This window comes from Protopterus annectens, chromosome 9.part0 (assembly GCF_019279795.1).
Source record: "Protopterus annectens isolate FY-2018-M chromosome 9.part0, PAN1.0, whole genome shotgun sequence".
In the NCBI taxonomy this organism is placed as follows: Eukaryota; Metazoa; Chordata; order Ceratodontiformes; family Protopteridae; genus Protopterus; species Protopterus annectens.
In genome coordinates this window covers 983783502-983810622 of record NC_056743.1, presented here as the reverse complement: position 1 = coordinate 983810622, position 27121 = coordinate 983783502, and the positions used below count along the sequence as shown (strand labels likewise).

At 39.7% G+C, this 27121-nt stretch overlaps 1 protein-coding gene across 1 annotated transcript in view; it reads left to right on the top strand.

Annotated features, from left to right (window-relative positions):
* The window catches only part of ESYT1 (extended synaptotagmin 1), an 869597-nt gene that overhangs the window by 797328 nt on the left and 45148 nt on the right, over positions 1-27121 (top strand). The window contains exon 29 of the mRNA XM_044083745.1: positions 13286-13391. Within this exon, the coding sequence (XP_043939680.1) occupies positions 13286-13391 (106 nt within the window). The remainder of the gene's footprint in view (positions 1-13285; positions 13392-27121) is intronic.

Below are 27121 nucleotides of genomic sequence, written 5' to 3'. Positions count from 1 at the left end.
TCTAGTTAGTTGGTTAAAAGTGCAGAGCTTGCACTTGGGATCCAAACTAGTATTCTCCTTTATCTGGTGAGTGGAAGCTAACTGCAGTACTCTGAGGAATTCTGATAAGCCATGAGTGGATAGGGCGCAGCTGCATCTTGGAGCATTTGTTCTTGTGCCAGTCATCTTTGTTGGTCAAGGGGCAGTCTCCTGTGTACGAGGTGCTGGTCCACTGCTAATCACATGGATGTCAGGTGTTGGTCTAACACCAGTCACCTGTGTGTGAGGTGCTGGTCCACTGCCAGTCACCTATGCATGAGATGCTATCTGGTACCAGTCTCCTGTGTACGAGGTGCTGGTCCACTGCTAATCACTTGTATGTCAGGTGTTGGTCTAACACCAGTCACCTGTGTGTGAGGTGCTGGTCCACTGCCGGTCACCTGCTCTGGAGGTGCCCTTAAGAGTGTTAGCCATCTGCATATGAAGTGCTGGTTCAGTACTAGTTAACTGTGTATGAGGTGCTTATTCAGTGCCAGTCACATGTACATGAGGTGCTGCTTCAGTACCAGTCAACTGTGTATAAGGAGCTGATCTAGTGCCGGTCACCTGTGCATGAGGTGCTGGTCTGGTGCCAGTCATATGTGTGTGAGGTATTGGTTTAGTGTCAGTCACTTGTGCTGGAGGTGTCCTTAAGAGTGCTAGCCACCAGTGTATGAAGTGTTGATTCAGTACCAGTAACTATTAGATGAGATACTGGTCCAGTATGAGTCACCTGTGCATGAAGTACTGGTCCAAGACATGTAAGTAACTTGTGATTGATGTGTCACTGTAAGACATGAAGATGCATACCACCCATGTTTCTGCTTCAGCAGCCATTCATTTGAGCTACAGAGAAGGATGACAGGCATTTAGCTTTACATTTGTCACTTGAGTTTTCACTGAGAGTTACCCTTCATAATGATTTGTGTACAGACAACAGCTAAGTGCTCTCTTCGAAGAGTGTGTGGATAACTTGGATCAAGATTTTATGCCCTTCTGCAGTAGGTACATTGGTACTGCTTGTGATATTAGGAACCCAATTTCATCACTGAAATTGGATCACTAAGAGTGAGTCAGTAATATTCAGAGGTTGAAAGACTGAGAAGAGAACTACTATCTTCTACAAAGCAACATTGTAAAATTAGCTATTCATCAGGCCCCTGGTAAACTACTATGGGAAGGCATGCATAACTGCCATCAAGACAGGAAGGCACAGCAGGTGTTGATGGGATGATCACAGGGAGATGTGACCCATATAGTATTAGTGTACTGTTGTAGTATTATCATGTGCTGATGTCAAAAAGATGCCACAGGTGGGTTTGTTCTCAAAGAGCTACACATAAACTGCAGAACTTAAAGGCTTACAAGTTCAAATACAGTAACTGGTTGACTCCTGTGATTACTGATGGATACAAAATTAGTGTTTCAAAACTTAAGATGTCCAGACTGACTGCTTCAGTAATGAGGACAAATAATACATATAATACTAATGAAAATAAACACACATTTCACTGAGATCCTATATCTGAACAAGGGCCAATGATTTCTTCAAGATTTGCACCATGAAGGATTTCACATTCTTGACTAAATAGAAATGCACATTGTTATGATGTAGAGTAAGGAATCCTTTGCCTTGACTGGACAGAATAATTTCATTTTATATGCTCTTGCTTATCATTCTGTTGGGAGAAAGCATCAGTAAGCAGATTTAAATGAAATGTGTGTCACCATAATTTGCCTGAATCCTCTGTCCCCAGCATGTGCCACTGCCAGTGCGGTGACCTGGCTGACTGACTTTGACATCACCAATACATTTTGATTGAAATGACTAACCAATCAGCTCTCCTGTTAACTTTCTTTAGCTAAAATGAGATTAAAATGAGAGCTGGTGCCTTCTCTAATGTACATTTTGTTTTGGGACAGGATTGTAGCACTTTAAGTTCTCCCTTTATCTTTTTCTGACATGTAAATAACATACTTCATATACTCAAGTAATAGGAAAACATCATTGTTGGTCAAGCCACCCTTTAACAAATCTGAGGGGAAAAAGCCTTTATAAAGACCACCCCAGCTGCATAAATTCACTCCCTCATGATGTGAGAAGTATCAGAGGTTACTGCACTTTTAGACAAAAATTGCCTATACACTTGAGTATCAGTGTACCTGCTTGTAAGATAATAGGTGCACAGCAAGAGAATAGCTAGAATATAACCCTGTTGTACAGTTCACAGCTTGATTACAAAATCTTTAAACTAGAATCACCAGGACTAAGTACATTACACACATTTTTCTTCAATCACATGGAGCCAATAATTACAAAATTCTGTCTCATCTAATTAATCTTTAGTCTCACACATAGTACCCAGAATGCAGAACAACACCTTCACTATACCACTTTCAAAAAACAATAAAACAAAATGCTGGAAGACTACCAACCCATAGTCTTACTCTCAATCCTAGTAAAAATTATAGAAAGACTAATTTATCAGTAAGTCCTACAGTAACTTACTGTGTATAGTACCCTCACTTCAAAACAGCTATTCCCCGTACAGAGCTGTGGTGTCTAACTAAGCAAAGACTCACTGAGATAATGCACAGCTGTCAGGTGTAGTCTGCAAAAATTTAAAAAGGCCTTCAGCATGCCATGTCCTGAATGTGACTCAGTCAACCTGAGTTCATTTAGTGGCATGGGCATCTGGTGGACTGAAGCAAGGGATGGTGGGAGCAAGTGGCCATTGCTGGTCTGCCTACCCTGGGGGAAGGAAGGTAGTGTGACCCATTGCGTCACGCTTCATAACATGAGTTTGGATACTGATAGTCGCATAACTCATGATGCAAGCCAGGGTCGAAAGTCCCTAGGGCATGTGGAGGCACGCACGTAGGAAGCTCCAGTGTCATCTTAGTGAAGCCATCAGCCAATGCAGGGAAGAAGTATGGTAGGAAGGGTGGGCTCCACATCAGTAAATGCCTGCCTGACCTGTTGCCCATTTTTCAGTGTCAAAAGGGAATGAATGGACTGTTAGGGATCTCATCTCAGTCACAGAACAAATCGGCTGCTGGGGCCCTCATCTCAGTTGAGAACAAATGGGCTGCTAGGGCCATCTTCTCAGTCAGGGAACAAATGGACTGCTAGGGCCCTAATATCAGTCAGGGAACAAATGGGCTGCTAGAGCCCTCATCTCAGTCAGGGAACAAATGGGCTGTTAGGGCCCTGATCTCTGTCAGAGAACAGATGGAATGCTAGGGCCCTCATTTCGGTTAGAGAACAAATGGGCTGCTAGTGCAGTAATCTCAGTCAGAGAGCAAATGGGCTGTTAGGGCCCTCATCTCAGTCGGGGAACAAATGGGCTGTTAGGGTCCTTGTGTCAGTCAGGGAACAAATGAGCTGTATGGCTCTTGCCTTAACTGGGGACTGAATGAAGAAGTTGTCATCTCAGAAGAGGAATGAATTGGTCAGCTAAATGTTAGACAGGACAGGCCTAAAGCCAGAGGAGTGAGAAATTTAAAAAGTGGATCCTTTAGCACAGTTAACCACAAATTGTCTTTCGGCTTTTCCTGGTTAGGGGTCGCCACAGCGGAACTCCGGTCTGCTAATGATTAGCAGTAGATTTTTACGTGCTGGCTTGCCAGGCCTAACGCACAACCTTCAACGAAGGAATGCCCATTTATGCATGTCGACACACAGAAGACGCTCTAACTGAGAATCGAACATGCACCGTCTAACTGTGAGGCGACAACGCTACCACAGCACCACCACCGCAGTAACAGTTAACCACAACATGCTTCTTAATTAACTACATGAAGCAGGAATCATCAGTAGTATTTGTAACTCATTTCAGAATTACTTAACAAACAAAACCATTACTTTATGAGTTAACAGCTCTCATTTAAATGGTAAAGTCTGGGGAAAAAGCACATCTCAATGATTTGTATTAGGCACTCTATTTTTTTTCCATGTTTTTCAGAGACCTGATTCTGAAAACACTCAATCTAAATGCAGTGCTTGATAGTTGCAACGTTCTGCAAAGTGGATCCTCCTTAGCACATGTATAGCAGTCACTATATAAAGACTTTGTTAGCATATTCATCAGATGTCACAGAAGTGATCATCACATAAATAAAACTAATACTAAATCTGTCGTTTGGCAGCAGCTGGAAACTCAAAACTCAAATCAGCACAAGAAAGTCAATAACAGTAGATCAGTAGAACAGGTAGAAACATTCTTATAATCTGGACTTTAATTAGTCCCCACTTTGGCATTCTCAGTGGGACACAGTAATTTTAAAAGATTTTCTCTCAAGTAGATTATTACCTCCCAATTTAGACAAAAAAATGCAAAATGTGGTCAGTCGTGCATGCATTGATCACTGCTATGTATTCCTGAGAAATGGTGCAACCAGCTACTTTGTACACCTGCCTATGACCTTTTTTTTACTGAGATCAGTGTCCCCCTTCAGCACAAAAAGGCAAATACATACTCATCTCAGCATAATTCAGTATGACAAAAGTCACTTTCTTTCCAGATCAACAACTCCCATGTCAAATGCCAAAAGAGCCATCAGAACTCAACCCTGTCAACCATAGAACGTAACTGCCAAATCTGAAGACCAAAAAAAATAAATTCTTTAAAGCAGGTTTTCTAAACCACTCCTCTGTTCAGAACAAATGTAAATGTGGTACAGATTGCAAAAAGCACAGATTTTGAGTATCTTGAACAATCATCTCAAAGCAAGCATTAACAGGTTCATCACCAGCATGCAGTATACAAAGTCATGCCTATAATATCATAAAGTATAATTTCTGAATAGAAATAACTAATCACTGGTCTAGTAACTCTCACAACTAGCAGTGATCCGACTATGTTAGGAAAGTTGTGCAATCAGTATATATGCTAACATATTTCTTTCAGACAGTAAAACTGGTATCTGTGTGGTGTTTCTGTACAAAGTACAACAAGAAAAATACTTTGGACCATAAGTATTTTGACGAAGTATATGCGATTTTCTGTTCTGTATGTTATGGTTGCTGTATGTTATGGTTGCTTTTATTCAGAAGGCTCATGGTACTGGTTGCTGGACTGCAGCCTCCAGCTAAAAAGAGAAAAAAAAGTGTGGTAACTCATAAGGTCAACTATTATTTTTCCATAAAAAATAAAGTTAACTTTCTGTTGTGTTCCAAACCCTTGCAACATGCATGGAGATCTGAGAAGATCCAATACAACAAAAAGGATAGTAGACGATATTGTTCTAAGGCGTTAGAGGATGGACTGACTTATGGTATAGCTATGAGGTAAACCAGATCAAACTCCTATTTTTCTTCTTCAGCACAGATAACCACAGCTGGGTCCGCCTTAGGAAGGACTGAGGTGATGGTTCCTATGTTTTATAGTAGTAATACCAAAATGATTACAGATACTGTTAGGAAGCATTGGTCTGTTCTTTTAACTGATGACAATGTCAGGAAGTTTATTGGTACCAAACCTCGTTTTCGCTAAAAGAATAGGTGTTCACTAAAGAGATTGTTATGCTATCCTTTGAATAATAATTATCTTGGTTTGGATGAAGGTGTTTTTGGTACATTTCCTTATGGTTGTTGCAGTTGTTGTCATTTGATTGATAGTACAAACTGCTTTTAAACATCCTGATACAGGAACATTATATTCCTTCAGAGTTAGGGCGGACTCTGGTTTATTTGCTTATTGTGTTTTTTGCAGATGTTTTTACATTGGCAAAACCAATAGGTCTTTTAAGATTTAGGATGAGAGAGCATTTATATCATATACGTAAATATAGTTTGTGTAATGCTGTTGCTAAGCATGTTGCTAGTGAAGGCGAAAAATCATTATTTTAGATTTTTAGAAGTGGATAGGTTGTTTAATACAGAAAGGCTAGGTGATTTAGGTAACAGGACTGAATCATGTGAGTTACAATGGATTATTTTGTTATGGGCTAATAGAAGGTCAGGTTTGAAAAAACGTGTACCTCTGCAAAATAAGCTAAAGTCGCAGAGGCTTGTTAGGTAGGGTTTTACTAATTTTTATTGTTTGTTTTGATATGATTTGTATGCTTTTAGATATGTTTATTTTTCGTATTACAAGTTTCACTTTGGTATGTTATCTGTACACCTTGAAGCCTGGTTTGGTATTGGGAGGTGTGAACAATTTGGATTAATTGATTGGATGTGGGGGGATCATGTGACATGTTTTTATGAATGGAGCAGTTTCTTAGTTTCTGAGTGGTTTCAGACTGGTTATGCCAGTCAGTTTGCTTAATTTAAATATTCTGTTTTTAATTGTACTTTTATTGGTCTGAAGAAGCATTTGTTAGAATGTGAAAGTGCTTACCTTTTTGTAATTATTATTGTCTGCTGCTTTTTTGCATATATCGTTGAATTTGGTTTTTAGCTACTTGGTCATGTCTTTGGTGACTGTTTTCACTGCCTTTAACAAAAACATTTTGCTTCGTATAATTACTGTAGTGATTTAAAAGTAGCACAGCATTTGGCTTCCCGATCAGCAATTGGGTTCGATCAGCAACATACAGCAGTGACATTAGCATCATTCAGTGAGCGACTTAACAGACTACTGCATAACAAAGTAATGTGCAACAGGAATCATGTGGTTGGGGAAAATTTATTAATTTTAAAGTATGCTTTTTAGGCACTATGTGTGCTACTGTCAGGATGTGGGAATAAGGTGAGTACTTAAAGTGTGTGTGTGTGTGTGTGTTACACTGTATCTATTTGTGAGTCTGTTTGTGCATACATAGACAAACCATTGAAAGGGTCACTGGGAGAAATGTTTCATTTTGATGTCAGTAAAATGCTTTAATATATATGGACAAACTACTGAAGGGGTAGATGGGGGAAATGTTTCATTTTGACGTCAGTGCAGTGCTTGTGAGGACATGGGCAAACCACTGAAGGGGTCATTGGGAGAAATGTTTCATTTTGATGTCAGTGCAATGCTTGTACATACATGGACAAAGTACCTGAGGGGTTGTTGGGGAAATGTTTCATTTTGACGTCAGTGAAATGCTTGTGTGTACATGAACAAAGTACTGAAGGGGGCATTGGGGAAAGTGTTTAATTTTGATGTCAGTGAAGAGCTTTTTCATACATGGACAAACTACTGAATGGGTCATTAGGGAAATAATTGATGGTCACAGCTATGTAGGGGGATTAATGTAAATTACTTTATCCAATTGTTGGTATTTCTATTGTATTACATTATGATATCTGAGGTATATGCATTTTATAAAGTTGGATGCAGGGGTTGTCTGTGGATAAAAGTGACTGGTAGTGTTGTCATTTGTTTAAAATAAGCCTTTAGTATTCTGGTTGTTCAGAAGTAGTGTGTATATTTTGTCACATGTTGTGATAGTCAAGCATCAGCACTGCACTCAATGAACAGCTGTCTGTAGTGGTCCAGGCAGGATGTGTGTGATAGCTACTGATCATTGGCAGTGTGTTGCACCGATTGGTGTTGCCATATAACAGCACTTGGTTCTCCTGTTGAGTTCTGAGCAGTTTATTCCTTCTATGTGCAGTCCCCTTCTCTTTGTGAATTTTATCCAAGTGCTTTGGTTCCTTCTCCCAGACATTCGAGCAGTATAATGTATGCCTCCGTCCTTTTGTTCTGTTACTTTCATCCCATTCTAACACAAGAGTACATAGAGGATAACTTTCTTTTAGGAGGGCTAGGAAGGCAAGCAATATTCCCAGAAAGACTGAATATATTTCCTAACTCACGATTTTTTTATTCAGGCCATTGTTAAGTCGAAAGTTAGTTAAAAAAAATCTGAGATGCACCTCAGTGCAGTTACATCTTTAGGATTTCTGGGGTCCTAGCAACCCCCATCTTAACTCAGTTACTTCCTCTAAATTTAAATTACATTGGGGTCTTGGCCAGTTAGAGAGTGTTAAAAGCATGGGGGGGGGGGGGTTAAAAAAAGTATGACAGAGGTATGAAAAGCAAGAAATAAGTAATCTGTCTGGCAGGATGAGGGGAAAACTGGAGCAGTGCAGGGAAGATTAGTGGTAACAGGGTGATCCATGGAGTGTTGATTATGGCTTAGACGTCTAAGGTGTATATAGTCAGTTAAGTAGCTATAATTAGTGAGTTTGTACTGAAGTAGTCTGTGGATGAAAGTAAATGACCACATTTGTTTGATCATAGGTAATGGTTATTGACTTGCTATAAAACATCCCTGCCCCACTGTAGTTGGCTCCACCCATTTGGTTGCTTTCTGCAGCCCCCTCTAGCTTTGAAGTCACCAGCTGCCACTACTTTTATGGGCATTTTGTATACTGTATTGTGTGACAAGACTAACTTTTGTGGTAACCATTTTAAATGTCAGGACCTACTACAGCAGACTGGACTTGCATATACCAAGTCTGAAATGCCTTTTCTCAGAATAGTCTCTTTTCGCCAAGATATGGCGATCTTGGCATTTGGTGTGTGTGTGTGTGTGTGTGTGTGCGTATATATGTATATATATATATATATATATATATATATATATATATATATATATATATATATATGTGTGTGTGTGTGTGTGTGTGTGTTTGGGGCAGGGTATGGGGTGAAGGAGGGCTTGCCCCCTGCAGAAAATAAGTTTAAAGGAGAAGAGTGATTTTCACGATTCACTTTTCTCTGGGTTTTTGGTCTTTTTTTCAGCTTATTGGCACTCCGCATTGCAAGTGCTGACATTTCAATAGAGAGCCAAGTTTTGTTATAGCAAATGTAAGAATCTAGACAATGTAGTAACCTGTTAAATCAAAAGGCAAGACCAGTCAGGAGGAGAAGGTTACCACACACACTATAGACCCAGTTTCACATAGTACCATCACAACCTCAAATCATACACATAAACACACAAAGACATACTCGGAGGCTCTGATCAAAAATCTACCAAAACAGCAGAGGCCACCAAAGCAGACACCCAAACAACCACCACCTCAGAACACAACACCTGCAACACATATACCTCACAGTCAGAGTGTCAAACAGTCACAGCCCTTAAGGCCAAACACAATGCCAGACACACTAGTCATTGGTGACTCCATAGTCAGACACACTGACGTCCCGCTCACCAGACTGAGTAAGGAGAAGGTCACAGTAAGCTGCCTGTCGGGCGCTAGAATCCGCCACATAACGCAAGCACTCAGGTCTCTCAACAGCAGGTACAAATACGACTCAGTCATTGTCCACTCTGGTGTAAACGACCTGAGACATACCTCCTTGGACTACATGAAAAGAGACATTGAGGAGCTCTCTGATTATGTAGCCCAGGCAGGTATGACCCTGACCTTGAGCAGTATCCTACCTTCACCAAGAATGATGCCACAATACAGAGATAAGATGATCAGCTTTAACAATTGGCTTAAACACTGGTGTCATTCAAAGGGGATCCAGTGTCTGTCTGCCTGGGATGACATGCTGGACAAGCCACGCTGCTTCGCAAGGGACGGCTTGCACCTGTCACCCCTGGGATTCCGGATATTGGCAAAGGCTCTTGCCACCCCCATACTGCCTTTTTTAGGCAAGGCTCAAATTCTAAACCTACCACCCTAGAACACAAAAAAAGGAAAAAAACTAAGCGTAATGCTGCTCAATGCCAGAAGTCTAAATCTCAAAATGCACGCACTCGAGGCCCTTCTCAGTATGGAGAACATCGATGTCTGTGCTGTGACAGAAACCTGGTTCAAGGCTCCTGAGAGCACCCCAGCACTATCAGGTTTTACCTCATATCATGCCCGCCCCAAAATCCAGACAATACCAAGAAAGGAGGGGGGGGTATCCATATTCATCAAGGACACCCACACCTCAAGACTGGTGGCAACGCACGATGCATCGGAGACCATCCAGGTGCAATTAACCATAGGCAAGACTGCTCTGCAAATTGTAGCATGTTACAGGCCACCTCACAAACTCAGGAACCTCACATGGCCTTCCTGAAAACACTAGAGGGGATAAATGTATCACCAAACACCATCATACTAGGTGACTTCAATTACCCTAATATAGACTGGGAACACTACTCAAGCCCAAACACCCTAGCCCAAAAGTTCCTGGAATTCATAAACTCAAATGCCATGGAACAACTAGTCACCATCCCCACAAGAGGAGATAACATACTTGATCTCATCATCACGAACATGGGAGCACAATGTTCAACACCGGAAGTATACCCCTCACTGGTGAGATCAGATCACAAACTAATCTCGCTGGAGGTCCTCATCCCACCCCACCTGAAATAAAAAAGACCACAGTAAAGAACTTCTCGAAAGCTGACTTCACACTTCTAAAGTCTAGTGTGGTCTCCTTTAAGGCCCCCGAGCCGGCGGAAAACAGTACTCAAGCCACTGAATCACTTACAAATGCCTTCTACCAGCACCTGCAGGACTGCATGGATAAGGCAATCCCAAGCAAAACAAAGACTCTTTGTACCAAAGGCAAGCGTCCAGTCTGGTGGACCCCAGCCATAAACAAACTCTACAACAAAAGGAGGAAGCTACTACAAGATAGAGCAAAATCCTTAGAAGGTAAGACACCCTTGATCACTATAAGTAAAAAACTAAGAGCTCTCAAAAAATCATCCAAAGCAAATTTTGAGAGAAAAATAGCTAAAGAGCTCTCATAAAATCATCCAAAGCAAATTTTGAGAGAAAAATAGCTAAAGACTCAAAAGACAATCATAAGGCCTTCTTTAGCTATGTTAGAAACCTGGGAGGAAACTCCCAGATATGCTCAGAACTAGTTCAAAATGATGTGAAGATTACTGATCCTGCAGACATTGCCAACATACTGGCTGACAGGTTCAGTGCAAACTTCTCCCCCCCTTCCCCCCAAAAGGAGAGATATCTATACCAAACGATTGCAGCCCCCCAAACATTTCCAACGCCCACGTGAGAACTGCTCTCTCCAAAGCAAAAAACACAGCATCCATGGGACCTGATGGTGTCCCCGGCTGTGTGCTACACGAACTCAATGAGGAATTAAACCCACAGCTAGGACAGCTGTTTAATCAAAGTCTTACCTCTGGATACGCACTCCAGGAGTGGCGCACTGCAACTGTGGTCCCACTTCACAAAGGCGGTGCCTCCACCGACCCTGGAAATTACCGGCCCATTAGCTTGACAAGCCTTATCTGCAAAGCCATGGAGAGGATCATAATGGACCTCATAAATAAAGACATAGGGAATTTGCAGACTTTGGATCCAACCCAGTTTGGCTTTGTCAAAGGCAGATCATGCCTTTTAAACTTGGTTGACTTTTCAAACAGTCACCAAAGCCATTGATGAGGGAAAGGCAGTCCATACAGCCTACCTCGATCTGGCGAAGGCCTTCGATACAATACCCCACTCGGGTATCATTGAAAAACTCATCAGCTTAAATGTTAACCCATACATCACATGCAAACTGGCTGAGTGACAGAACCCACAGGGTCAGAGTTGCTGGCGCCATGTCAGACTCAAAGCCTGTCACAAGTGGTGTCCCACAGGGCTCAGTCCTGGGCCCACTCTTGTTTGGCATCTACTTTTCCGAAGTACAAGCAAACACAGGAGGGTTATGGCTGACAAAGTTTGCAGATGACTGCAAACTGGGCGCCATAGTAGAAAACACATCTGACACAGATATCCTTCAGAAGGGTCTCACAGAAACGGATAACTGGTGCCAGAGCCATGGCCTAAAGTTAAATGCCAAAAAATGCATAGTCATACCCTTCGGGAAAAACAAGGTTACCCCTAGCTACCAAATAGGTGGCAATCCACTGAGCACAGAAGAAGTTATCAGGGACCTGGGGACCCAGGTTGATAGTAGTCTGTCATTCGACACCCATGTAGCTAAAGTAGTTAGGAAGACCTTCTACATTGCCCACCTTATCATGAAGGGATTCTCATCTAGATCAAGGGAGGTCATGGTCTCCCTTTACTCATCACTCATCAGACCAATGATTGAGTACAATGCCCCATTCGGAATGTATCTGACCCGACACTTGCAGCAGCTGGAGAGGCCACAAAAGTTCCTCACCAAAAGGATAAAGGGTCTCAAAATCTGTCCTATGCTGCCCGACTGAAAGAACTCCAGCTCTATTCAGTCGCCACCGCTTGCTCAGAGGTGACCTTTGCCTAACATACAAGGCCATGTCAAACCCAGATTTGATGAATATGCTTCACCTCAAAAATCTAGATCCATCAGAGCCACAAGGGCGGAGACTTAAACCTCGACACGGCTATTAATAGGACGTGCTGGAGGGATAGATTCATCACCCAAAGACTCCCTATGCTGTGGAACAAAATCCCGGTATATGTGAGGCAGAGCACCTCGCTGGCCTTGTTCAAGAGAAATCTTGACCAATGGATGGGAGATCGCAGATATACCCCAGGGATTACCTCAGTGTCACTGCTCGACAGAGGCACAGCAAAATAATGGGTATAGTTCCCCATACTAAAGGGGTGGCGTAAGCCACAAAACGATGGGCTAGGCTTGTAAATGCCCTCGGGCAGATAGCCTAGTATGAACCTATGAACCTATAATTATGTAGACAATGTAGTAACTCTTGTTATTATTAAATGTAGCAAAGTACAGTTGTATAACTCATTCCAGGTCATGTATGAAAAGGGTCAACAAATCAGCCCACCTACCTGGTTAACAAATATAAAATGTCATGTAATGGTCAGGCACATTACTAGTGTCAGCACTGTCCCCACTGCCATGGCATATCAATGTAAATGTGCGCCTGCAGGACATCCTGAATGTGGTTACAGGTAGTGGTTTTGTTTTTCCTTGCACGCGTGGATGCCGTCTGTTTCTTTTCACCCAGCTTAGTTTTGCTGTACTTTTCATCCCTTTAACACTGTATCAGTTGTCAGGTTTACTGTGCTGTACCTGTAAATTAAATATTTTTCCACTCCCTCTTTCTGCTTTCCTTCAGGTTGCTTGCTTGCTTGGAACTTGCATGTGCATCTCATTCTAGTGTTTTAGCCTACCATAATCAGTTAAAATGAATATTTTTCTGCTGTTATTGACACAAGTGTCTACATTATGAGTCACTGTACAGCTGTTTTTATTTTTAATGATAGTACATATCACCTGTCCTTTTGTGATTTCAGTCATCTGCTTTATCAGAGTATAATTGTAAAGTTGAGTGCAATAGCCAGATATGTAAATAACAATGATATAGTCAGTACATGAAGGAAAATTATGGCTTAGAATGTGGGCAGTGACTGTATGATATTTATTCTCATCCAATATTATAGGTTTGAGTTTGAGATGCTACAAGAGGAAGCACAAAAGAGAAAACTGGATGTTTCTGTGAAGCATACTGTGCCTTTTATGTCTCTTGAGAAGGAGATGATCGGAAAGGTAAGCAGAAATGCTAGTGAAATCACAAATTATAAAATGTTTTCAGGTCTTTGGATCACTGTTGAATGTGAGACTGCTCTGTAGCATGCAGCAGGAGGTTCTGGTAGTGCTTCCTGTCTCATTCCAAATTCTTGTTTGTTCGCCTACATGTTGACTTCAGGTTTCATGGGTGCCATTCTATCTCATGGCATGAATTAGGCAGTGGCTCTGGTCTTTCACACTGCAAGATAGGAGGTATTTTCTACTTTGTACTCTGTCCATCCCCTCTCCTACACAATGGGACATCAAGGTTATTCCAAGCACTTGATAATAACTCCAGACCACAAAAACTTTCAGCAAAATGACTCTGGCAACAGAAAGTAGAAGGGGTTGTTGCCAAGCATAGGGAGCCTATAACAAGGAAGATAAGCAGAAATCCTGTAGCAGTACTAGAAATATTTTGGAAATTCTATGAAAATCTGTATAAAGTAGAGAAATCTGGAAATCAAGAAAAGGTACAACTGGAAATGTTTATGGAAGAACAAGGTTAGAGGTAGATGAGGTTCAATTACTAACAGGATAGGAGGAGATGAAATAAAAATGATGAATAAAAATGATGATGTATAATCAGTCTATAGGAAAGACCCCAAGAATAGATTGTATTCCTGCAGATGTTTGGAAGCTAGGAGGGTAAAAACTGATAAAGATCTGGAAGGTTTGGTTTAAAAGTATTTTAAAAGGAGGAGAAGCACCAATATCCTGGAAAAAAGCAATGCTGGCTATAATACCTAAATATGTTAAAGACCCATCAGAATCAGCTTCATATAAGTCGATTTAAATTTTAAACCATGATTATAAAGTGTTTATGTTTATAATGGCTTAATGAATGGCAACAGTGATGCCAAAATTAATAGGTATGTACCAGTGTGGTTTTGTGGAGAGGAGGCAAACATTTGACAACATTAAAAGAACGATGATCCAGAAGGATGCAGAATGTAATGATATACCACTGTTGTTGGTGGGTCTTGATGCAAAGAAAGCAATCGACAGAGTAAGATGGGATTTTACGAGCAGGGCAATGGAAGTATTTGCATTCCCTGATAAAATTATTAAGTTGATTAGGAGGATATATGAGGGATCGAAGGCAAAAATTAAAGTGTGTGGGTTCCTCTCTGATAAGTTCTGTTTGAGCAGAGGAACCAGGAAGGGGTGTGTCCTCTTTCCCCTTTGTTACTTGTGTTATATTTTAGAACCATTGGCAAAGAAAATAAGAGAGTCAGGAATTCAATGATATAGCTGGCATGGTAGTCAAGAAAAGCTGGCTTTATTTGCAGATGATATTATTTTATACCTGATTAAAACCAGAAAAGGATGTTTCAGTGTTGTGGAACATTTTGAGACACTTTCAATTCTTTTTGGGATACACAGTTAATGAAGACAAACCAAAGGCAATAGTTAACTATGTATCCACACATGAATTGGTTCAGCAATACCCATATTTATAGGGACATGATAAAATGCAGTACTTAGGAGAATGGATTAAAAAGGATTGTGTAATGGCAGCTAAGGATATATGGGAAGAGACTAATCAAAAGATAATACAAAAAATGAGAACTTGGAAGCTCTGTTTTATTGATATGCATAGCAAGATCCAAGGAGTCAAAATGTTTTAGTCCCTTTAGTTTTATACATAGGTCAGACATGTTTTTATCAACCAGAGGAGAAGTTGTGGGTAGCAATTAATAAAGCGTTGAAGGATGTTACCTGGGAGGGAAAGACTGCAAGAGTCAAGTAGAATAAGATAATCCTTCCAAAAGAGCAAGGTGATTTGAAATTATCTGATTTGAAGGGGTATTTCAGAGCTGCACAGTTAAGGCTTCTGTATGTAGCACAAGCAGAAACCTATAATTCAAAGTGGAAAGGGATGATGATGAAACAGGGGAGAATCTTAAGAAATAAGGAGAGACTGGTAGTTTGGTGCAGACCTTTAAGGGGAATCACAATAATCCTACAGAATGTTGTATTCATAAAGTAGTAGAAAGTATTCTAAGAACTAAGCCAATACAGGAATGCGAGACTTCCAAGACGGCTGCACATTGATTAACAGCTTAATTCTACCTCTTCCAGTGTGAAAACAGAAACTTAGCAGAGAAGGCCAGTGAACCTAGATTTCTGGGTAAATTTCAGTAACTGGCTAGTAAATGCACTGTCTGTATGCCAGGAAAAAGAAATACAAAGGACCTGAAGGAAAATCAGCTACAAAAGGTGACAAAAACACTGACTGGGAAAAGTACTGTAGCTGTTCAGCAAAAAAGCAGTGGAAGCTCCAGACATGACTTCCAGTATTCTAGAAGAAAGTATAAGACAACTGCACACAGACCTGACTAAAATAAACAAAACACTGGTAGAGCATGTCAAGTCAAACAATAAATGGCTGGTAAAAAAATGGAAGATGCTTTAAACAGATATTCAGATAAGGTGATAAAACTGCAAAACGCAGAGATTGAAATGAAGAAAAGGCTGGCTGAATATGAGTCTGCACAAGAAGAAAGGTTTCAAAAAATAATAGAATTAGAGGACAGAGCACCTAGGGAAAACCTGAGATTTTTTTGCTGTACCTGAGAAGCTGGAAGGAGCAGACTGTGTTAATTGTATGAAAGCACAAATAAGCAACTGGACTGATATTCCGCAACAGAACTTGTTAATTTGAAAGGGCACATAGTGTGTATGTTCCAAATGTGTCTATGAGAAAACAACCTAGACCTTTAATTCTAAAGATGCAGTCTTACCAGCAGAAGGAGTTGATTCTGACAAAACTGTGGCAGAAGGGCATAATACTAAAAGTAGGACACAGCAGAGTGTTTATGGAGAATGACTACTCATTGTACACCAGGCAGAAGAGGAATACATTTATTCCATTATTCAGGGAATGTCGAGGAGCAGACATGAAATTCAAACTGCTTTACCCAGCTATCTTCAAAATATTTTTCCCTGGAGGAACATTTGATGAAGTACATGCTAAGTAAGAAATACAAAAGTTTGTCCAACCAAAATTGAGCTGTGAAACAGAAGGAGATTCTGCTGCTTGTTCTTTGGGTAATAAAGACCACCCACACACAGACTGTGCCAGTGAAACGTTTCCCAATATTTCAATGGAAAATACTTGAGAGAGGGAAAAACACACAAGAGTTAACTAAAAGAATTGAGAGTACATTGGAAATGAAACAGAGAGAGAGAGTTTGGGAGAAGGAGATGAACAGGAATAGAACAAGAAAATCTGGAAATATAGGATTTTTTGGACTTTGTTAAACTTGTAGGGGATTCTAAAGCATATGCTCTACTTCATGTCATTAACGTTTGGAGACTAAAATCAGCAACTTGGAAATTGACAAATGTGGGATTACAAAGCAAAAATTATATTTGTGAAACATGACGGAACAAGAAAATCTGGAAATGGACCTTTTTAGACTTTGTTAAACTTGTAGGGTACTCTAAAACATATGCCCTACTTCATGTCATTAATGTTCAGAAAAATACTCTGAGGAGGGAGAAAGTTTTTTTTCTTAATAGTAAGACGCTGTCCGGTTCGATTCTCAGCTAGAGCGTCTTCTGTGTGGAGACATGCGTGAATGGGCGTACCTTCGTTGAAGGTTGTGCGTCAGCTGCGTGGAGACGTGTGTGAATGGGCGTACCTTTGTTGAAGGTTGTGCATCAGGGCTGGTAACTCGGTATGTAAAAATCTACTACCAATCATTAGCGGACCAGAGTTCCGCTGTGGCGACCTCTAACCGGGAAAAGCCGAAAGACACAACAACTGTTTAAATAGTGCATGATTTTCTTTGCATGTTATAAAGTAAAGTTTGTTCAGTTATTTTTAAGTGTATGTAAATAGGCACTCCTGTCCTTTGTTTCTTTCCCTTCTTCTCTCTTTTCCCTTGTTCAGTCTTTAAGAAATGTAGGCATTGCAGTGTAAAAACAATCTGGTTAAAAGAGCATGAGAGAAGAAACTTAGTGTGCATTTCCTTACTCTTGCATAGGGGAATGACTGGGTTAAGGTCATTAGCTTAATGTAGTACCAGGTTTTATGAGAAAGCAAGTAATTGAAAAATAATATTTTAATTATACGGCTTTTTTCTAGTAAGCAGTTTGTATCTGGTTCTCATGTCTTTATCACACAATCTGATAAAGAGAAATTGCTTGGAGAAAATGTTTTCTGAAATCATTCAAATGTTTTTTTTTCAGCTGAGAGACCTATAAAGATAAGACAAAACCAGACAGCACTTAATAGAACCACAGGCTACAATGCATCTTAGTATGGATAACCTTTCTTTAAGGTTAGTTTGAGTGTGTGTGTGTGTGTGTGTGTGTGTGTGTGTGTGTGTGTGTGTGTGTGTGTGTGTGTGTGTGTGTGTGTGTCTGTCAGTTTGGAACATGTGTTCCTATTAGGAGGGTAAAACTATTTGAAGATGTACATAGTTTTGTGTGTTATTATTAAAAGCTGGCTCTGTTTACAGCTGACATTGTTTTATACCTGACAAAACCAGAAAGGGATATTTCAGTGCTGTGGAACATATTGAGACAGTTTCAAATCTTTTTGGGATACAACATTAATGAAACTAAAACAAAGGCAATAGTGGTAAGTTATGAACCCACTTACGAATTGGATCAGCAATATCCATACTTATGAGGACAAGTGGGGAGATTGCAGTACTATGGAATGTATTCAGACATTCATATATTTTCAATACAAAATTAATAAAGCTAAAACAAAGGCAATAGTGGTACATTATATACCCACATATGAATTGGTTCAGCAATATCCATACTTATGGGGACATGATAAAATGAATTAATTATGAGTATGGATTAAACATCATTCTTGTGTGTCAGTAAGGATATGTGGGAAGAGACTAATCAAAAGATAATGCAAAAACTGAGAAAATGGAAGCTCTGTTATATGGATATCGATAGTAAGACACAAGCAGTTAAATTGTTTTTAGTCCCTTTAGTTATATACACTGGTCAGGCAAATTTTTATAAACAAGAGGAGAAGTTGTGACTAGCAATTAATAAAGAGCTGAAGAATTTTATCTGGGAGGGGAAGACAGCAAGAGTCAAGTGGGATAAGCTGATTCTTCCAATAGAACAAGGCAGATTGGGATTACCTGATTTGAAGGGTATTTCAGAGCAGCACAGTTAAGGCTCCTATATGTAGCACAAGCAGAAAACTATAATTCAAAGTGGAATGATATTATGATGAAACAGGGCGAAAGCTCAAGAAACAAGGAGAGAGTGGGATTTTGGATGTAGACCTTTAAGGAGAATAACAGTAATCATACAGAATATTATATCCATAAAGTATCAGAAAGTATTATAAGAAGTAAACCAACATGAGAATGGAGAAAGGAGATTCTGTTGATAGGGGTGACTGCAATTACGGATACAGACAATAGGCAAGAGGGGGTGAAATTTATTGGAGAAAACTGGCAAAGGAACCAAGATATTGGGAGCAACTAAGGAGGGAAAGTTAATAGAATGGGAAGATGCCAAGAACTTATTTGGACTGCAGTTTCGAGATTGGTTTCCATATCAAGGATTGATATCAGAGTATAGGCAAATGGGGGTGTCCTAAATGAAAGACCAGTACTGGTAGATTTTTTAGTAGAATTTAAAACAGAATTTGCTTTTAAGAAAGGAATAATTAGTGCAGCATATAAAATAATGCATGTTAACTATAAAAGTCATTTAGAAGAGGCTAGAAGAGATTGGGAAGAGAGACTGGGTAAGCAATTCACAAAGAAACAATAGGGGAATATATGTATGCTTCCCAAATATGAAGACTTAGGATCTTTTTTTGGAAGTGTTTACATAGGCATTTTTATACCTCAAGTAGAATCCAAAGAATTTTCCTCAGGTAGACAGCAACTGTTGGAGGTATAATGGAGAAGAAAGAGATAACTGGGAACATATTTTCTGGGAGTATAATGAGTTGGCAAACTTGAAAGACTCTCTGCAGACTTCTCTGTTGGTGATGCTGGGTGAGCAAATTGGTGTAACTAAGGAAATTATTTTTTGACGAACTGTGATATAGAATCAGAATTGTCTAGACATAGTAAGGCCTTGCTGTGTATAATTATGATGGCTGCCAAAAAAGCAATTACTAAGAAATGGAAATCAAAGTCTAAACCAATTTTACCAGAAGCAGTGAAGAGAATAACAAAGATAAAACAACTGGACTTGGGATCTTAGAAAAGGGTAGGAGCACACTGCACAGGAAAAATGGGAAGTGTGTTACCAAAGCATACAGAGGAGGAAAGAGATTTAAAAGAAGGCAGGAATTGAATGAGCTTATGTAATGGTTGACTGACAATGACTGGATATATTGTAAGGGATGTTTAATGTTTGAAGCTGCAGTTGTGTCAGCATGGTCTGTAATGTAAAATATTTGCAAATGAGATTGTGTCAGTGTGGTTTATTTTCATTTATATAAATGTGAAATTGTATATGTCATACGTGATAATTTAATAAAGATGTTTCTTGTGTAAAAAAAAAGCCAACATGGGAGTGGAGAAAGGAGATTCTGCTGACAGGAATGACTGCAACTAGGGATACAGAGAATAGGCCAGTGGGGGCTAGAATTTATTGGAGAAAACTGGCAAAGGAACCAAGGTATTGGAAGCAAATAATTAGAGAGGGAAATGTAATAGAATGGGAAGAGACCAAAAATTTATTTGGACTGCAGGCTAGAGACTTTCTTCCTTATCAAGGATTTATGTCGGAGTATAGGCAAAGAGAAAGAAATATAGAGATTCTAAGCAGTGGTATAATTTTTAGGAGGATCTAGAACAGAAGCTGCTGTTAAAAATTAATTAGTGCAGCATACAAAATATTGTATGATAAGTATAAGAATCAATCAGAGGAGGTTAGAAACGATTGGAAAGAGAGACTGGATAAGCAATTCACAAAGAAACAATGGGAGGATATATGTATGTCTCCCAAATATGCAACAAAATCTAGAAGATGTAGGATCTTTGCTTGGAAGTGTTTATATAGGTATTTGTATACCCCAAGTAGACGCCAAAGAATTTTTCCTCAAGTAAGCAAATGTTGGAGTCATGATGGGGAAGAAAGAGATAATTGGGAACATATTTTTGTTAGTATAATGAGTTGGCAGACTTTAAATATTTCCTGTAGAGTACCCTGTCAGAAATACTGGGTGAGTAAATTGGTATGACTAATGAATTTATTTTTTGAGCTATGATACAGAATCGGAATTGCCTTGACATAGTAAGACCTTGCTGAGTCTAATTACGGTGGCTGACAAAAAAGCAATTACTAGAAAGTGGAAATCAAAGTCTAAACCAACTGTACTAGAAGCAGTGAATCTAGTAACAGAGATAAAACAAATGGAAATGGGATCTTTAGAAATGGGTAAGAGCAAATTACATAGAAAAAAAATGGGAATTGTCGGAACAATACACGCAGAATAACATTTTGGAAGAGGAATGAGGTTTAAAAGAAGACAGGATTTAATTGAGCCATGTAATGTTTGACTGACAATGACTGGATAGATTATAATGGTATATAATGATTGTAACTAAAAATATGTTGATATAGTTTGTTTTCATTTATATAAATGTATGATTGCCTATGTCATAAGTGTTAATTTAATAAAGGTGTTTCTTTAAAGAAAAGGTTATAGCAAGCATATGATTTAATCAATTATGCATAATTTTAAGCCTGGCTTATTTTAACTTGTACAGATGGCACTTGTATTCTGACAGACTGACAGGGTGAACCCTGTATACCTTTCCTCTAGATAAAGGTGACAAAAACCATAAGCTGCTAATTTTCTCCCTACCTCAGTAGTAATGCAGCGGTTGGGCTGTTAATAAAACCGTGGTCACTGATGCCATAGAGGAATGCTTCCTCAGAGCAAACCAGAGCTGTGCTTTTAAAGTAAATTAACCATAAAGTAATTCTCATTGTTTTTTTAGAAAATTGTATTTCTTGTTCATCCCATGGACTGTGGACCTCTGACTTGCTGGTCAGTTTAGTGTGCCTCCTCATCACTGCTAATCTCCTTCATAATCTGTTCTGTTGTTCACCATACTGTTTTCATTTATGGTTTTGCACTTTGCTGAGTTGCTCCTTCTCTGACAGATGTGATAGGGGCATGGGCAAGGATTTCTTGTCATTGTGGCTTGGTTTGGAACTGGAGTGATGCTGACAAAGCAGCTGCCATCCTGGGCTGTCATATTCTTGAGTGTCAATCATGCTGAGATGCTAGAGTGTCCTACATTGACATTCATTTGCTTTCTGAAGACATGCTGCACTGACACTGGTAGATTTTGATTTTCATTCCTCACCAGAGATCACTCCATGACCGACCTGCGGTGACTTGTCCATCAGGAGGGGATTTTCTTTCCTCACCAGAGATCACTCCATGACTGACCTGAGGTGACCTGTCCATTAGCAGGGGAAAGTCTGTATACAACATAATAAGTCCGTATACAGCATAATGCTTTACTCCCCACTCACGCTCTTTTCCACAGAACCATAGCTAGGTCATGTTGTGTCTTGTGCAATTCCCTGAACTGGTGTCTCACTCAACTCGAAGTTGAGTAAAAAAAAAAAAAATATATGATAAAGAAAAAAGTTTTTGTCAAAGCTGAAGATCCAAAAAAAGTCTTTCTGCCTAAAAGTGTAGCATACTGCTTGCTGCAAATGTAAAAACCAGCTTGCTTACACCTACATCACCACACACTATGCACTATAGCTGTGACCATAAATGCAGTAGAAGTATTCATTTATGAAGCCACAATATCCTTGCAGCTTCATAATTCAGTGTGTTATTATCCTTCCATACCATCTGCACCTGCCAATCACATTCCCTGGCAGCTTGTTCCCAGGGCAACCACCCCTTCTCCCTGCCCTAGTTACAGCTCTGCTTTGCCAAAGTTTCAAATCAACAGGCCAAGCCTGTTTCCAGACCTGGTTTTCTAGTTCACAGGTGAAAATTCAGCTGCTATGCATTCAGACAGAAATAACAAAGTCTCCTGCACTTTGCCATAATAGTGGTAAACGTTTGTGTGAGATTATAAAACTGTCATTCACATGTGACCTAAGCAGGACTCTTGGGTATTGTAATGTCAAAACATGCAATGTGTCCAGAATTGACTCCTTTTGAGTTCATATGGTGTTACATGTAAAAGTAGTATATCTAAATAAAACTGCAAATTCTTTTTTTTGAGACCCATTGCTCCTGCTACAGTTGGAACTGTCTGGGTATCCATCTTCCACATTGTCCTCATTTCTGCCTGCAAATCCTGGTGTTTCATGACTTTGTGCCTCTTTGTAAGACAGTGTAGTCACTGGATGTAGCAATTTTTATTTTATTTATTTATTTTACATTTGTTGACCGGGCTAGTCCAGCTGGATATATGTCCATTTTCAGTGGAGGCACGGGGAGAAAAGCTGCACAAGTTAAACAGCAAATACATAAGGACTATGATATTTATAAAGACATTAGAACTATTAATTAGAAAGTCACAAAAAAAAATGTCAAAAAATGAAAAATGTAGTGAATGTACATTATAAGCAGTACATGAACACACTCATACTATAAAAATTACACACGAGGTCTAAAAAAGTAGACTGGTTTAGTTGATAAAGACAGACACTATATACATATGTACATGCCCTAAATAAGATAAGTGATGAGAGTCATGTTAAAATGGGAAGGGTTAGTTGTTTAATCTGGGTTAGAACAGGGGCATAGCCAGTGTGATATGAGGTAGGGTTTAAGTTTACTTTTAAATAGGTTAGCTGAGGATAGTGAAGTTAGGTGATTGGGTAGACTGTTCCAGGTTTTACCCACTGTATTAGAGAACAGAGTGTCCCCTGCTGAGTTATTAGATTTAGATATTTGTACTAGTAGTTTGTTAGATAAGCGCAGGGTTTTGAAATTATTATAGGGGGTGACCAAGGAAGTGAGTATAGGAGTATTTTGTGGGTGGTACAGGATCTTGTGGGACACAATTACTTGATTGAATAATATTAGGTTTGGCAATTCAAGCCAGCCTAGTTGATTCAAATTGATACAATGATGGGTTCTATAGGAGGACCCTGCAGCAAATCTGGCAATATTGTTGTAAGAGGTAGACAGCTTATTCAGAGCACTTTTACATAATTTGGTATAGATAGGAGAGGCATAAAGCAGAGTAGATATAAGGTGGGTGCGGGCAATGGTGATTCTGGCTAATGGAGTTAGAAAGGGCTTGATCCTATAGAGGGAACCTAATTTCTTATTAACTGTTTTATAGTGTTATTGATGTGAGGCTCATAAGAGAGGTTATTATCAATTAGAACCCCGAGTAGTTTAGTGGTAGTATCAGGAGATATAATAGTTCCATTACTAGAGGTTACGGTAAAGTTAAGTGGGGAGGTTCTACGGTTGGGTGTGAATAGTAGCATTTTTGTTTTCTTTGGGTTTAAGATACGATATCTATACAGGAGCCAATTTTCAACTGTATTAAAGGTCTTTTGGGTTAGGGATTGAAGTTCTGATGGGGAAGTGGCAGAGCATATAAGCGTGGAGTCATCTGCGTATTGGATGCAGGTGGCTTGAGGGATTACAGAATGGAGGTCATTAGTAAAGATGGAGAAAAGTAAAGGTCCCAATATGGATCCTTGTGGGACTCCTAGGGTAACTGTAAGGTGGGAAGATAAGGTATTTGCCCATAGTACAACCTATTTTCTATTATTTAAGTAGGATTGGAACCACTGAATAGCAAGATCATCCAATGACAGGTTTCTGAGAGTGTTTATGAGGAGGTGATGGTTGACCATGTCGAAGGCTTTTGACAGATCAATAAAGAGGGCTGAGGATAGTGTCGTTATTACGATTTCTATTAATATGGTCAGAAAAGGATAAAAGAGCAGAGGTGGTGTTATGAAATGGTCTAAAACCATGTTGGCAGTTGGCTAGTAGATTTTTTTCCAAGTAGATGGGTTAAAAGTTGCCTGTGAATACATTTCTCCATTATCTTTGCAACAGGGGATAATATGGCTATGGGCCTGTAGTTGGAAAAGTCCTTGGAAGTACCACCTTTATGCAGGGGGATAATGTGGGAGACTTTCCAGATGGATGGGATGTATCCTTCAGAAATTGTTCTATTAATGAGGATGGATATGGGGTAAGCAATTACTTTAGCTGATTTTTGCAGGTATTCTGCAGGTAGCTGATCTGCAGAGAGTGTGGTGGGTTTAAGCTGCTGGATAAGTTTACAGACAAGGGATGTGGGAACTGGTTGAAAATGAAATAGGAGAGAGTTATTGATCATGGCAGTGGAAAAGCATGTGATGCTAGGAGATAGTTGGTTGGCCAGGGATTGAACGGTTTCTGTAAAGAAAGTGATAAATGAGTTGTCTATTTGGGTAGGATTATTATGATTAGAGCCAGAGGGAGTGGGAGTGCAAGAGTGTCCTGGATGTAGGAGGTTATTTATGCCTTGCCAGAATTTTTGTGGATTTTTCTGGTGGGTTTGTTGAAGATGGCAGTAGTAGTTCTTTTTATCAGACACTATTGCTTTTTTTGTTTCATTTCTTAGCTGCCTAAACTTTAGGTGATCTGAAGGGCTTTTTGATGCCCACCAGTTGGCCCATAGTTTATTTCTTTGGAGGATTATTGTTTGGTATTTTTAGTGAGCCATGGGGCTGGTTTAGTTCTAGTTCTAATTTTACAAATAGGTGCATGGCAGTCTAGAATGGTTAAGAATTTTATATTAAAGTATTTGACTGCGTCATCTAATAGGAGATGCTTGAGGTGTGTCCTGTCACAGGCTGAAAGTTCAGTTTGGAAGCTTTCCAGGTTAAAGTTTTTGTTGGTCCTTACAGTCCTATAGGTGGTTAAGTTTGGAGATACAGTCTTATATCTGATTAAGTAGGTAAGTGAGTGGTCACTTATATCTTCTGGGAGGGTGCCTGATTTTTACGTTTGCTGGTGAGTATTAGTGAGAATCCAGTCTAGAGTGCTTTTTTTGTTATTAAGCTTGTTGGTTCGGGTAGCGGAAGTTATAGTTTGGGTAAAGCCATATAGATTAATATGAGTAGAAGGCTGCTCAGTTGTGCAGGAAATCCAGCTGATATTAAAGTTGCCAAGTATTATGGTTTCTTGTGGATAGTTGGTGGATAGCCAGTTTAGAATGGCTTCTAGTGTGTTAGTGTTATTGCCTGGGGGAAGTTAAATACAGATTATATATATGGATTTACATTTGTTGAGCTGAAACTTTGATATAAGAATCTCTGCATTACTAGAAAGAGGTAGTTTGGGGTCTACTGAGGTAACTTGTAGTCCATTTTTATAAAGTATAGCTATGCCTCCACCCTTCTTAGCATTACGGTCAAGTCTCTGGATATTATAGCCGGGGGGAATAACTACAGTATCTTGTATTGATGGGTTAAGCCAGGTTTCAGTAAGGCAGAGGATATCAAATGAATATACATCTATAAGGGCATGCAAAGGAGAAAGTTTATTATTGATGCTTCGAATATTTAGATGAGCTATTAGAAGAGAGTTGGGGGTCCTGGTAAGTAGTTGTGTGGTAGATGAAGTTGTTGTATCAGGCTTAGTAACAGTACTTGAGGTAAGACCAGGGTTTGGATGTTTATCACCATCTATGAGGATGTGGATTTGAACTCTTAGGGTGAGTTGTAAAAGTTTAGAAGTTAGGTTTTGGAATTTTCTAGCTTTAGGGCTATAGTAAGAAATGTGAGCAAGTCTATGAAACTTGGCTGACAAATGCTTTGCTGGGAAGAAAGAGTTGTTGAAACTGTGAGGAAGATTAAATGTAGGTATAGAGGTTTGCTTGATGGGATAGTGAAATCCTAGACTTGTCTGGTGTTCATAGTGAGGAAGTAGATAGGGAATAGTTAGGATAGTTAGCAGTGGTAGTAAAAATAAGCGATTGTGGCATGTTTGGTGCAATAGTAGAGGCATTGCAGGAACAAAATGAATGAGGTAAAATGCAGGGATATTTGCAGATAAGATAGAAGGAAGAGAATTGCTGGGAGTAGAGTACTAGTACTTTAAGGGAGAGGAGTTTATGTTTGGTGATAATGTAGTGGGTGTGGCCAGTGGGGTATTTAGTTAGGACCAGTGGGGGTGGGTGGAATTTGGGGGCAGGGTAGGGGAGCAGAGTGAGCCCTCAGGGCGAACGGAGCGGGGAAGAGCAAAAGAAGAAGCGAATCCTAGAAGAACAATCAGAGGCACTAATTGTTAAGGTAAGTATAGGTGGTGAGAGGTAGGTAACAGATAGCCTGGATAGTATTTGGACAATACAAAGTGGTAAAGCAGTGAAGAAGGTAAAGGTAGGAGGGTAGAGAGGGACTATACACTGAAACAAGGAGTCGGGATGCCTATAAAGTGAGTTTGGGGACAATAGGTAAGGTGTAGATAAATATTGCCACCTAGTGGACAGAGGTGAGATTGCAGTAATAGCATCTGTTGGGAGAGAGAAGGGAGGGTAGCAGAAGTCAGAGTTTGAGTATGGTAGGATAGGAGTTTATAACAAAGGTTAAAGGAGAGAGGAAGGGAGACTAGGTCTAGGAACAGATAGAGTTTGGTTGCTGGTTGTCCTGGCTAGTGAGAGTAAATGTACAAAATTACATGTCTACAGACAGTAGTTTTTAAAGTACATACTTTCTCTCGCTTAATGTATTCCCTTGAGGGGACTGTTGCACAGGGAAGG